At 41.7% G+C, this 14,870-nt stretch overlaps 2 protein-coding genes across 3 annotated transcripts in view; both read right to left on the bottom strand.

Moving 5' to 3' along the window:
* The window catches only part of adgra2 (adhesion G protein-coupled receptor A2), a 38,894-nt gene extending 31,679 nt beyond the window's left edge, over nucleotides 1-7,215 (bottom strand). The window contains exon 1 of the mRNA XM_031726983.2: nucleotides 6,173-7,215. Coding sequence (XP_031582843.1) covers nucleotides 6,173-6,462 — 290 coding nt within the window. The 5' untranslated portion in view covers nucleotides 6,463-7,215. The remainder of the gene's footprint in view (nucleotides 1-6,172) is intronic.
* A 3,351-nt stretch (nucleotides 7,216-10,566) lies between these two features.
* Nucleotides 10,567-14,870, bottom strand: part of pdlim2 (PDZ and LIM domain 2 (mystique)) — a 33,071-nt gene continuing 28,767 nt past the window's right edge. Inside the window, exons 8-10 of one of the 2 annotated variants that reach the window (XM_039621192.1) lie at nucleotides 13,827-13,972; nucleotides 13,067-13,178; nucleotides 10,567-11,768 (exon numbers count right to left, since the gene is read on the bottom strand). In XM_039621192.1, the coding sequence (XP_039477126.1) occupies nucleotides 11,576-11,768; nucleotides 13,067-13,178; nucleotides 13,827-13,972 (451 nt within the window). In that variant the 3' untranslated portion in view covers nucleotides 10,567-11,575. Of the gene's footprint in view, nucleotides 11,769-13,066; nucleotides 13,179-13,826; nucleotides 13,976-14,870 lie in introns of both variants that reach the window. The other variant, XM_031726987.2, reaches the window with a different exon arrangement.

Genomic DNA, 14,870 nt, shown 5'->3' on the forward strand with positions numbered 1-14,870 from the left:
TAGCAGATGTAGCAAATGATATCGGGCTGTATGATGGTCAGCTAAACAGAGCCAAAAATGAAAAGACTCAAACCAGATGAATGTGGGGTTAACAAAAAGGCTATCTTCTCCATCACTCCTTTTTAGTGGCAGACTGGTTATGCTGGTGTAGCATATTCTTGTAGGTGTAGATTTTGCAGGATTACTTCAGCCACTGCTAACACCAGTAATATTATAGAAATGTTTTTAATATACAAATCCTGTAAAATCCTAATAATTATGCTGGTTTAATGGCTATGGAGAAGGAGAGATTATTGTTATAATGCAACCACAACAGTGTGACAGGGCGTGTGCCGTACATTTTGCTAGCAGCTGTGAACAAACTAAGAGACTGCTCATTAGGACATTTGATAGAGAAACTATACATAAGTTAGTTAAACAAACCTGGTGAAAATAACACACAGACAGCAGTGGAAAAAACCCTATTTTGCACTACAAGTGGATGTTTTTTTATAATAATAATCAGCACACACTTGTAGCCAAAAGTAGTATTCAAACTGTAAATCTGAATAAATTAAATTAATTAGCTACCTTTTAGAGATTTTCTCTTTTTTTCTCATGAATAATTTAATAAAAAAAACAAATAAATAAGCTGAGTTGGTCATGTCGATGGTGTGTTTGCTGGCAGTGCCACTCAAGCACACCATCTACATGAGATGAAGATGGAGACAAAATTTGGTTGTAGGAATAGCTCAAAAATCGAGCTTTTATCTGCCTTCTTGCTAAGAGTTGAACTGATAAAAGTTGGAAGGGAGAGCCTGCTGTTTTATGCTGTTAGCTGTGCAACAATGACCTAACCTAAGTTTGTGCAGGATACTGGACAAAAAAAAATGTCAAAGTGACCTAGGTCACACAAAAAACATGTGACACTAAAGAGCAAAAACTAGTTTATCTCCGTATATGTGAACATAAAGTTTGCAACTCAGGTGATGCTGGTTTTAATGCAAAAACATACTGTCTGAAGGAAGTAAATGGGTAGACATTCACTTCCATGATCCTCACTGATAAAAATATTGTTGCCCTGGCTGAAATACTTTCCTCTGAAACCCTTGACTGCCATTTAGCCACACTGACATACTGGGCTCAAGTTCAAACATGCAGAGAGAGCAACTGCAGCTGTCTTGGATGGGGAGGGGAGGGGGGGAAATCACGCCAAGGATGGGCATGCTGCTGACCCTCACTCTAAGCATCTGAGCCCACTCGCTCAGGCTGGCATCCACTGAGCCACAGCCATCAGTCACTGACAATGATGACAAGAAAATACGCCAAAGGAGGAGCACAGTTTTGACTCGGGTACAAACCACAAGCTATGAAGCACCAGCATATTCGCACATGAGCTGCCACTGTACGTTCTCTTCATTTGTCTGTTATCCATTAAAACGCTAAAACAAACACAGCTGCCCCCACGCTGCACTCATTTTTCTTTGAGTGTTTCAGGGCTATAGCATGAATCTGTAGGATATGTATCACTGTTAGCTAATGATATATATTTTGCTTGCTTCAACACAGATACCCCAAACTGGCACATTTGCATATGTCTGCCAGCTGATCATCTGTGAAACCTCCTTTGTCAGATGAAAGATTGAATGAACTCTTCCTTCTGCTAAGTTGTGCCCCATAGCCTCCCACATTTTCATTATTATTAAATCCATTTTTGTCCCGTTCCCTAATGCAGTAGTAGAACCTACAGTATGAAATCTGAAACAGCCTTCACTTCATACAACAAGAATTCTGTGATCAGTTTAAGAAGAAAGTCTGAAGATGCTGAAAACACTGAAATAGCCAATACCGAAAGATTACAGCTTCTTTAGTCAGCAGAGCTAAACTTTCAATAACAATTTCAACATAATAAACAACATTTGGCTTTGGGACACAGGAGTTGATGAAATTATGCGTATGTGGATATTCCATTAAAATTATAATAACTTGCAAGTAATGAGCCCATCAATCATTGTGATTAATGGGCTCATTTTGCAACAGTTGGCATCCACACTTTTCAGGTCAAAGTACATTATTATTGGAATACCAACCTGGATGTTTTTTTGGGGGGGGGGGTTAACAAAAATGCCAGATTTGTTATTCCAATCGCATACATAAACAGTTAGCTAACTGGAATTTCGAACTCTACAGCTGGACCAATTTATCAGAGGGACAAACTTTCAGGCCAATATTAAATATTTTCTGATCTATTGATATTGGCATTTATAACAGCAAATGACTGAAAATGAAACAAGTAAAGAAGAGACAAGAGAAACACGCTTTACTGGGAGCATCCTGTAGTCACTGAGCCTTTCTCCTGCCAATTCACTCATTTTCTTTTAGGCTATTTGGGATGCATAATACTGGGGATATACCAACATTGGTGCCCATGTTGTCCCTACGTCTTTCCATGAATTACTGCCGGGGTCGTTAGGCTGGAACAGACATGTGAACAATGTCACCTTGTTCAATGTGGCATCCCCAGCAGATGTTTGAATGACTCAGTCCTGCCCATTAATTCAAACATGTCCAATAATGACTGATGAGTGGTACTTGAATAGGTTAAGACCTGGCATTAACACTCTCACCGGGTCTAGTGCTACCCTAATGTATTCTACTCCTCACTTTTATGTATCACCTTTAATTCCATTTTCCAAACCGCTTTTCTGACTTTTACCAGTACTAGTAAGGCCTGTACATTTCTGACTGGCCAGGTGTGAAGCACAACTAAATAACCTAAGCTTGGGGCACGGAGAAGACTGTGTAGAGAAGCTGGTGCCTTCAGTGTCTGAGCTGTAGAGATCTGCAGTCTTTTTTGACACAGATTTAAGAGTTCTCTCAGTTCATCCAGCTGAATTATTATGACAGAAACATCCAATCTGCTCTTGATAAAAAACAATATGCCAGTTGCATTAGAAAATGTCTCAGATTTGAACCTCCCTTGGCATTATCACAGACGACAATTATTTCTTTTAAGTAACCAAAAGTTATTCGATTTTGCAGCAAATGAAGAAAGACTGTTTGCACTTCGTCAAAACAAAGTCCCACGTCCATGTATGTCCTTGAACGCGTTGCCAAGATATGACCTAACTTCCTTTTCGACAGCTTCATTGCCATGATGAATAAAAGCTTTTGAAAATCAAAAATCCATATAATACATTGATATGAAGATGATCTGGTCCAGTTCTGATGAAGATTGGAAACAACAGAGCCTGTGAAATTTTAGCAAACTTAAAATACAAACCAAAACATTGATATCATATGGATTTTGAACATTGGGCATATTGTTTAAATGTTAACTCCAACTCCAACCAACTGCTTCACCGGCAGCGGTGTTACCTAAAATTGTAGTTTTGCATAATTCCGCTAACAGACAAAGACAAACGTAACCTCCGAAATATTAGAGACACGAAGTAATGTATTGAAAGTGAAGCTATGCTGATGCATTTAGAAGCCCCGCCTCCTCCTCTTGTGTCTCAACTCGGAGCTAAAGATCTGTTAGTCAGGGGATGGGGAGTTTTCAGTCTCCAGGGGCACATCCCTCTGAACTGCCTGCCAAACTTCTCCTCTCTCCATCATTTTTCTTGCTCAGCTTTCTTTCTTTCATTCCCCTTTGATTCCCTCGTCCCACTTCTTCTACTCCTCGTATTCGACCTTCTTCCCTCGCTCTGGCTTCTTTTTAGCCTACACCGTGTCTTCCCACTTTCTCCTCAACAGAACTTTTCACTTTCACACCCTTATCTGTTTTACCCTCTCTTCCCTTTCCACTCCTCTTCCTCTCCCAGCGATCCACCTCCTCTGCAGCCGTGCATAATTAGGCCTAAACACAAGCCTGCTCAAGCTCACATCTGGAAGGAGTTTGGACATGGCAGTTTCCTACCAAGACGACTAAATATTTAGGTTGAGAGTTACTGCATGTGGATGAACTCATGATAGAGAGCGGGGGGAGGGGGGATGAAGATAAAGAGAAACGAATGAAAGTGGGACAAACGACTGGAGCTTGAGGGAGAAGGCTGAGAATAAATTTATACATCATTAAACTACCGATAAGCATGAGTTTAAAGAAATGGCGATGTGTAAACGTGACACGCACAGCAGTGTAAACAAACTCCAAACAGAGACACTGACGAGCCATAGGAGGAGGTGATGATATTGGGGGGGGTCAGGGGGGTGGACTGTTTGCTGCTCCTTTATGGATGGCAGGAGCAACAAACAGCCAGCTAATAGTTTTAATAAACAAATCGCCGTCGGGTTTTCCCATGAGGCTCAGGGGCCTCAGCTGGAATGTTCACAGGGGCCAGCTGTTGTGAATTACACTTAGCAGCCAGCCCCGGAAGCCCAAGGCCTGGTGTCCTCCAGCCTTTGCCTGCTCAGCATGGAGGAGAGCATTCCTCCAGGCTGCCCCAGAGAGAGGGCAGCAGGGCCTGGCTCTCAAGCCCTCCGATTCTGGAGAGGAGGAAAAGTGATGTAGGGCATGGAAAAAGCTCCCCTGCCGCACCTGGGATACTGTCTGCAGTTTCCGAGCGTCTGTGGAATGTCAGGAATAACACGAATATCCACACAACTTCTCGCATTCCACATCTGGAGCTAATGTCACGAGCAACAGTGAGAACGCAGGCGCTTGAAAAGACTCACCGAATCCTCAGGAAAACAAACTTTCTAGACACCGTCGTTCCCGGGATATAGAGAAAATGGTGGATTGCAAGCGGAATTGTTTTTGCCTGGCAGAGAGCTTCATCGAAAAAGTGTCACAGAATGCAAAGCACATGCACAAAACATCTTAACCAAAGTTAGGTGTGGGTATAGGAGATTATCTTAAGTCACCTCAACCACTGCCACCCGAGCCATTTCGCCTCCTCCAGCTTTTCAGCAATGTGTTCCCCAGATGTTTATCCTGCATTTAATAAGCAAGAAACATAAAGCCCTATAAATGGACTGCTGGCTGGCTTTAGCTCTCCTGGGGCATAAATCCCCTCACTTTACCTCATATGCTTTCTCCAGTGGGGCAGTTGAACATGTTTTTTCCCCCTGTGACGATGTGCACTTAGCATTTCTCCCGCTGGGTCAGAGTACAGAGACACTAACACACTGTGGGAATGAGCAATGTCTTCAAAAGACTGAGCAGCTGTGAAGAAAGTGGTGTGTTACCGTCCAAAAAAATGTGTCACTAATAGATCGGTAGGCCATCAGTCATGGGCAATAGTGTACTTTGGCCAGTGATGGTAGTGCTTTCAAGTTTGGTCCAAAACAGACCACACAAATAACTGCTTTATAATTACAAATATCCAACTATTCTGGGTCAGGATTAGTGCTGTCCAGCTCTCGCCAGATGTTTTTTTTTCTCCTCCCTTTTCAACAGAAGGAGATAGTGAGACAGGGTGTTGCAGCATTTAAGGAGCCGCCCACCAGTAAAGCAAAGACTCAGACATAAAATACTTATAATGTGTTTCTGTTTATTCTAGTTCTGCGAGGCCAAGTCAGCTGGGCCATGTGCACGAGCGGCGGCGGCGGTGGTGGTGGAAGAAGAAGGAGCGAGCTGAAGACAGGGCGTCTGGCTGAGTCTAATTTAAAGTGACAGAGTTGTGTCAGAGAGGCAGGGCCAGATGATGGCTACAGTCAGCCCTATGCCCTCTCAACGCTTGTCTTAATGGTTTGCAGCATGGCAGCGTTCAGCCCTCTGCTACAGAGTTAAAGTAAATCAAGATGTAAGCGCCTAACCTGACAAGTCTTATTAACACAGAAAGCCATTAATGCAGGTAAAACTAAGGTCATGGGGTCATCGGTGTGTGGCTCCCAGAATACTTAAGCCTTAGATGATAATCACATTGGGACTACTTTTTAAGAATGAACAGCTAAAGGTGACTTCCCTAATCCTATAACATGGACATCCTGTGACTCCTACTTAATTTAACTATGGAAACAAGTTTTTTTTTGTTGTTTTTTTTTTAAAAAGATTGGATAATGATTCCCCTCCAAAATGTTTAGTGGATGTTCAGAAAGACTATTATGAAAGTCGAGTGACACCAGAGGACAGATTGTACCGGTGACACCAGTATGTCAGGCCCAGCCTTCAAAAATCCAGCCTTGTGATAATAATACACTGTTAATTCGTCCGTTTGAATGTTACAGTGATGCTCAAAGTGTTCCAACTCACAGAGTGACGGTTCTGTTGGGCAGCAAGCCGGGATCCGGAAGTTCAGTCAGCTCCCCCTTGCTGCAGCTGACCCTGATCCCCACAGCCTGGACGCTGTGCAGTTTGGGGCGCTCTTCCGCGCAGCTGCAGCCGCTGGTGGAGGCGAGCAGCCCCGGGCAAGCCTGGGAGAGCCTCGGCAACAGGAGCAGCATCAGTACCAGACGCCCCGGCAGCAGAGGGATGCCAACGCCGGGCGCAAACATTGTCCTTCGGCTGGATCTCACCTCAGCTGCACCCCAGCCTCCAGTCATCCCATATCTGCACCATGGAGCTTTCAGTGGGTGTAATGTGGGTGAGAAGAAAGTTATAATAACAGCAATAATAATAAAATCAGCTTTCAGGCCTTGAATGAATGGCAAGGTTAAAGGATCCGCTCAACAATGGACACTCGCCATCCGGTCATTCCAGAAATATTCAGCGCCGTTGATTTTTTTCCCCAAGTGTCCCGTTATGTCATAGCAGTCCGGGCGCACAACTCCCTCTGGTCCAAACGCTTTTAATAAATCCAAGAGATGTGTCACCATCCAAACGTCCACAACAGAAAAAAAAAAGCGTTCCAATATGTCTCTAAAAAGTTGATGGCTGTGTTAATTACCTTTAGAGAAGTGGGAGTGTCCAGATTACCGTTATCTCGCCTTCTGCAAATTTAATCCAGGGGTTGGTGAGATTGAGGGCTGAGCAGTCACATCCACAGCCACTCCGTCGTTTATATGAACAAAAATTAATTCTCTAACTTTTCTCACTTGTTTCGCATCTCTTGAAAGTTTTCCTCAGTGTTTTTCTCCACTCCCCAAGCTCTCCGTTGCTTACTCTCACGCGCAACTTGAATTCGGGTTGAACTTGTTGGAAAAAAGAAACAAACAAAAAACAGCAACTTTTAGTTCGTTTAGAAGTGAGCTCGGAGCTGCGGTGTAATTCCCAGAATCTAGCGGTTTTGCTTGCTTGCCTCTGTCACACTCAAAAATCACTTGGTTACTACCCCAAGTGCGCCCATTCCGTCTTCGTCTGCGCCCTGGTCCCCGCGGTCCTAGCGCATCCGGATCAGCACAGAGCGAGACAGAGAGGAGGTTCCACATGTGACCGGGGAGGGGGTCAGGGCAACGACGACCACTCACGTTACACGCCTTCACACACACACACAAAAAATCACGATACGGCCCATTAGGTTTAATTTTATGGATATGAGTTTGCCTAAAACCCACAAATATTTCACCTATAAGCAAAACTGAAATAATTATCGAAATAATTAGGCCTAATTATTAATCAAACGTTTGGCTTTTATCCCATCACAACAATAATACTTCCAATGATAAATTCAGAAAGGGAAACTGCTTTTTTGTTGCTTTAAAAAATGTTGATTGGCCTGGGTGTAGAAGTCTGAAAGGTCTTGATTTCAGTGCCTGCCTGCACCGGGAGCCTAACTAAAATTATGAATGAATGTGGAAAGCCTTCATTGTATTGTGCCTTTTGAGCAGATCAAAGAGTTTTCATTCAATCGACGGGAAGCAGAGGAAGCAAAGACTTTTACAGATACGCTACGGCAAATGTGATATTGTTACTGCAGAAAGAGTTATGACAGCGGAGAAGAGTTTGATCTTTAAAATGTAGGCGCAGAGAATGGGGTGTCATATTGTAGATGATAACTTCTAGATTAATGGCATGTTTTCTTTTGTTTCCGAGTGGTTTCTCATAAATGCTGTAACTGGAGTGGCTGGCACAAAGAAGCTGTCAGGGCTCCAATACAGATAAGCATTTTCAGTCCTATTCTATCAAATTTCAAACAATTTAAAGTTAAATGAGAGGTGCACTGAATGCTCTTCCTCAATTATTCTGAGATAATAAAAAACATTAAATATTTTGTTGAAAGACACACACACACACACACACACACACACACACACACACACACACACACACACACACACACACACACACACATATATGTCTTTCAACAAAATATTTAATGTTTTTATTATCTATCTATCTATCTATATATATATATACATTTTTATTTTATTTTTTTTTTTACAGAAACATTGCATTTCTCCCCTAAAAGTAAAAGAATCCTTCCTCTGGCTCTGCTGCTCTTTTTTTCTCCCTGCGTGTATGGAAACTTCCCAAAATACAATATTTCAGTTTTAAAAATACCTTTTGATATACGAGAGGCTCAGGAGGATGGAAACCGTGGCGATTCAAATCTGGAGAGCATTTCAAAATATGAGAAGGTGAAGAGGAAAGCTTTTGAAACGGGATTTTATGCAATTGGGCTTGACAAGTATTCACCGACATATCCAAACTGCAGGCACCTCAGTCATGCAAGCAGCCTGGCAGTATAAAGGCGCACTGTGCTCTGACCCACACAGTGGACCCCTGGTTTGTTATTCCTGTATATGATACTGTACGTCGGGAATGGGCTCAGAAAGCCGGTGCAATTATTGAAAGAAAGCACAAGGAGTAGATGGGCGCCTGCTCAGCAATGAAACAGAGGGCTGTTTATCCAAGCCGTTAAATAAGGCTTCAAGTACAACACCCCCATCCAGCTTCACAAGGCCCAGATCTCTCTCATCTGGAGAGCACAGTTTCCATTTTAAAATGTCACGTCCCAAACTGCACATTACATCAAATTGTACTTAATGGCATCCAGACAAACTTTAATGTCGGTCCAACATTTTCTCTCTATGTACTCCACAGTCTCTCCCCCCTGCTCCTTATAGCTTAGCAAGCAAGTCTCTCCTTCTTCCCTGTTCCACATCTGGACTCCATTCCAGGTGGAGTTATTGAGAAAGGGGGAGAACATCACGAAGGTGGAAAACAGAGAAGGTTGGAGGCTAAAAAAGCCCAAAAATTTATAGGGTTGAGATTGTGCCTCAGTGTCGATTATGGCTGATGCTATACAAGCTTTTTGGGGATGTGTGACGAAGGATGGGAGATGGTTTTGTATGTCGGTCGTCTTCTCCAAATCCCACACTGGTAGATAAACATGTAAAACAATGGGGTTTTCAGCACAATTAGAGAAACCAGACCCACTGACTGCTGAGTTTCAGGCAAAAAGTCCGGATTTCTGCCAATGGATAAACAAAAGAAAACTTCCAGCCGGGAAACAGACGTCAGGCGACCTGCTGGGTGTTTCTCGAGGAGCTCATGACATCTAGTGGTGAGATCCGCAGCACACGCAGTCACTTCTCCACTTCTGTACATTTCCTGGGTGAATGGTTTTATTTAACACTTTATGAGAACATTGCGCTCTTTGGTTCTACATTTTTGAGGTGTTCTCAAATGATGCGGTGCCGTTTATCAGAAGTCTTTCAAGTAATTTAGCATTTAATCCAATATAATGCTGCAAAAATGAAGGTTTATTTTTGTAGTCGTTGTATAATGATCTAATAACTTCTGGTCCATAAATAATGCAGAAATCAATACTATAATTGCCTAGTAAGTGAAATCATAGTACACTCGCCTATGCTCCCCCCGCTTGTTTATATAAACCTACCATCAGATTTCTCCACGAAATGAATCAGTTGTCATGTCCATATTTTGTTTCTAATCCTGCGCAAAGATTTTATAACGGAGTTTAAAATCTTAATCCATGTGTAATTTGAGTTTTATCGCTTTCATAAGTTCATAAAAAGCGCATCTGAAACTGCAGTAATACTGCCGTCTGTTGGTCAGGAACGTGAATTACACAGTCATTACACACCCTCAAAGGCAATGCACGTCATAACTCTCCCTCATGTGAGGCATAATAATATCAGACATCTCTTGTCATAGTGGTGGGTCTCCCAACAACTTTGTATGGCTCATTCAATTACAAGACGTGGATGGCAGATATGCTTGTGGGATAATAAAAGGATCCAAACTACCTTTCGAGGTTCCTTTTTTTGGCTGGTCTGTTATTCACAAAGCATGTTGGCAGATTTTTAATCTGGATGCCCCTTCTGACACCCCCGGGATGAACCACAGATCTTTTACTGGCACTGCACTATGGAGCCACTAGTAAAACAATTAAATATAATGACAAAAATAATCCCTAGATTGTGTGCGATATAAAATGTGGAATAATAAATATGCAAAAATGCACCTTTCTGTACAACTTCTACTACAGAGAGATGTGTGCAGTTTGTGTATGTCACAGACCTTGTTCTACATTCAAAAATGTGCGGTAAAGAACCAGCTTACAGCAGAAGTTAAACTCTTTTCTGTGCTACTTTTGACGAAACTCTTTCTGGTGTTAATATGGGAAGAATAAATGTTTCAAATTGGCAGACATAGTTACATTAAAGAAACAATAACACATCAGGAAAACATCGCATACACACACACACACACACATTTTGGTACACACAACTGCAAAACAGTTATTATCGCTGAGGAAGCTTCAGGTTGTGCGAATTTATTAAGTGCCACATGAAATGTGAACATTATAGTGCATCTCTGAGTACTGCCGTAAGTGTAGCATCATCGATTCTTTTCACACTATATGTCCTGTGCATACATTATGCATTTTAAGTGATCTACATTATAGAATACATTTCAATCACAAACATCAAAAATATTTGCATATTAAATGAAACTCTAGTCCCTCAAAAGGTAACAAAAACAGCCACAAAAAAATCCCCTCATTATTTATAAATTCAGATTACAAAAGAAATACAGAAAAACTCAGGGGCTTTTGGCCTGATACTAAATTTGCAAACTCCTGTGTTTGTAACAGTGTGAACACCCTTTCCCTTCTTCCTTTCTGCCTCTCACTCTCACATGTGCACACACACCCACACACACACACCCACAGATGAAGGGAAGGCCTGAAGAAGCCGCCACACCCCTGCATGAAAAAGCATGCATACATACACACCCACACAGCACTATCTGTGTGCATTACATTTTTTTAAAAAGGCATGCAGTGTAGGTTTGCTTTGGATCCCACTGTGTCAGCAGAAAATTTAAATGAAGATCCTGATCCTCAGAGTCAGCCCTGTTGAGTTTGTCCAAAGCAGTGGTGATTTGTAAATCTGGCCTTAGTGTAATGTGATGTGGCTTGAGTCCATGGCAGCTGTGAATCATTAGGCCTAAGAATATCCTAAAGACGGCACGGAGGCTGGTTAATTAAAAAAAATAAAAAATACGAAAGAAAAGAAAAACAAAGCCCCATTTCTCATACATTTACAAAGAAGGCAACAAAGTGTATCATATTACTGCAAAGTATGGTTAAATGTGATCAGAAAAGAGCATCCTCGACCATATTGTTGATTCATCTCCACCTCCCTGTATCTTCCCAAGATCTAAAACTCAGTCAGATGAGGTGGATATTTAAGCCAAACAGGCGGCCCTCTGTGTCCACAGTGAGGCAGGGGTGGAGTGGCAGACTCAGTGGTGAGGGGACACGGTGGCTTGGGGGGAGCTGCCCGGGCCCTGGTACCTTTCTTTGGCGTGCTTCTCACAGTACATCACATCTCCAATCCAAAAGTGACCTCGCATACTCAGGTTAAGACCGCAATCTGTGCACGTGTAGCACTCGGGGTGGCGGAATCGATCGTCGCTGATGCGCACGGCCTGTGAGCTGCGGAGAGAGGAGTTCAATCAGGCACCAAGAAAACAGACATGATCGAATGGTGAGTTTCAACGATCAGCACAAAAACACCATCCTGAAACAAAAATTTTCTTAAATTACGATTTTCAGTGCAACAGTTAATAGACCCTCTTAAACTGTCTACAATTGATGTTTCAGACTCCATTTGAAATTTAGTCTATTATTTTTTCCCCACAAAAATTTATATAGCAGACCACAATGGCAGAGCAAAACAGAGAAAATTATAAGTAATAAATTGAAGTAGGTAATTTACATAAGCAGTCAGACACCCCAGTGCTTGGTTCTTAGCACATATTTCAATTCGAAGGGGGGGGGGTGTTATTCCCAAAGCTACTTTTGTGTTCTTCCAGTGTTGTGCACCAAAAGGTAAACCAGCAGCACTCATTCACATATTTCAGTTTCACCAGTTCATTCTGGTCATGTTAAGAGGCTCATGGCCTTCAGAGTATGAATCAAATTGGAGGTCAGATAATTTAAAATCAGAGTTTTGATGGGTGATTCAAGAGTTTCACAGCAACTCATATCCTGATCTCATATACATCTTTATGATAATCTGATAATGATTAAGTAATATAATTCTGGAAACACATGAAGCTTTAAATAAATAAAAAAAAAAAAGAACAAAAATAAATAAGAATTCACTCCAGAAAAGGATTTTGTATTTGTCATGTACACACTTCTCTATCCTGACTAAGCTTCCAGTTCCAGATAAATATGACCACAACATGATGCTGCTATTTACATGTTTGACAGTATGGATGTTTTCAGTACCGCGTTCCTTTACACACACACACACACACACACACACACGAATCTTTGTTCATTAAGACCTGAGTATTTTGCTTTTGAACTATAAGCACAGTGTCTTCTGTCTTTCGTTGAGGAACCCGTTCTCTTCGGTCACTCTACCATAAAGGACTGAGTGGTGCGGGTAAGAGGGGAGCGGAAGTCTGACTCTCGTCACCAAGGCAAACACCCTTTGTCCATAATAGCTCAATCTGGTTGGGCTGACCGGTCTAGAAGTCTCATGTACCACAGCTCAAGTGTGAAGGTTATGTTAAAGGATCTGAATCCTTGTGTAAACTGAAGTATTTATACATTTTAAAAACACAAGAAAATCCTGTTTTGTAATTGTGTAGCATCGTTTGCAGATTTATAAGTAAAACAAACCAGCATCAAATCTTCTGAGTCTAAAACACAAATATATTCTTATATCGACGGCTATGTTATCCAATTAAGCATGTAACTGCAGGCGACCACAGACTTACACAATTTTGGTATCACACCTCTCGCAGGTGTGGTATTTGCTGGTTCCTCCCACTGATGTGGTTGCTTTGGGGGCATTTGGTGAAAGATTTCCTGGAAACCTCAGAGCTGCCTCTGGAGAAAACCACACACAAACAGAGTTGCTCATGATGAAGTTTTGACACGCTGCGTCTCACTGCTCAACACATCAGCACTCTGTTTGTCTTCACTGTCCTCTGTCAGCGCAGCTTGTTTATGTTTCCGGTAACTGTCATCACAAGGTCGTCGCCTATGGGACACGCTATATGAAATTTCCAAATACTGGCCATTATCACGTCATGAAAGAATGTTATCACTATCTGGATTTATTTTCACTGCCAAAGATCAAAGCCAAAGGGGAATCGGACAGATGTATTCCATGATAACATTTTTATGACCCACACACTGCAGAGTTGCGCTTCTCATGACAAACATATGGAAGTGCATATGGTTCTGCATGATGCACATTTGTCAAGGATGGCTTCAAGATGGAGACGTGGGCAGCAAACAGAAACAGGAGAGGAAGTAAATTAGAAAGTACTTGATATAGCTGACAGATGCAGAAAATAAGTCTCAAAGCAGCCAGTCCACATGGATAAAATCTCTGCAGTCACAAAGCCCTTTTGTGCTCAACCAATACCTACTGCCACTTTGTGTGTTCTAACATACACACACTCTTATATTTATGAAACAATGTGCACTTTTGTCTATAATGGATGCCCTTTGAATGAATGAGTGTCTCACCTTTTTCATCAGCCTCCAGGACCTCTTGCAGCATCTTAAAGGTGTTGGATTGACGAGGTGGATTGCGGGACTCCCTGTTCTCCTGGATCATCTTGTACACCTCTGAGTCTGTGTCGAACCTCTGCATGGCAAAGTCAGAACTGGGACTGCTGTAAAACAAACCAATAATAATCAGTATATGATCTATTAATTTATATATGATTAAAAAAAAATTATAAATGTGTATGACACGGTGATATTAAAGGATTAAAGTTTATGTATTATGACTGAATAGATGGATATAAAACCAAGTCACCAATAATAACTCAAAGCCGGCCCCTTCCGGCTCTCTTTTGTACATTTGACTTTTGCTGCACTTCGGCGTGTTGCGATTTGCATAATTGTGCGTTGTGTGTTTTGGCTGCAGTTTTGCAGGCAGAAGGCAAACTTTATCGGATATCAGTTGGTTCCTCTATGTAGATGTAAAAGTATGTTTTTATAGTAATTGAAACAGAGTGCTGCTCATTATGAATGTTTGCTGTATTACACTCTGACGGAGTGCAGGCAGAGCAGGACGCACGAGCCTGTGAGAATAAGCTCAGGGCAAATCAAAGCTTTGAGTTAAGGGTAACTCTCTCCACACACATTTGCAACTCATCACATGCATTTGCAGCTTTACCAGAAGTGTGTTTGTAAAGAGCCAACTAAGAGGCCCATCTAAGTTTGAACTTAGCTTTTACTCAGAACAGCGTTCTTTTATCTAATCTAAAATGGTAAAACAACTTATCTGATTTATGAGATTTCTGCTATATTTGTTCCTAAATCATTTTATATTAGCAGGTACTTTCAACAACTGCTTCAACAGCTCCAACACTGTACAATATTAGAGACAACACCCAGACCAAACCAGAGAAGTCTCCCCTCTCATCAAAATTTAAAATACGATATTCCAGTGGGAACTGTTGAATTTATTGATCAGGGCATTACTGTTATTTCAGGACAGTTCTTGGTAAATTACTAGTTGATGCTAAGAAAAGCCATACAAGTACGATCTGGTATGATTTC

This window comes from Oreochromis aureus, linkage group 12, assembly GCF_013358895.1.
Source record: "Oreochromis aureus strain Israel breed Guangdong linkage group 12, ZZ_aureus, whole genome shotgun sequence".
NCBI lineage: Eukaryota > Metazoa > Chordata > Actinopteri > Cichliformes > Cichlidae > Oreochromis > Oreochromis aureus.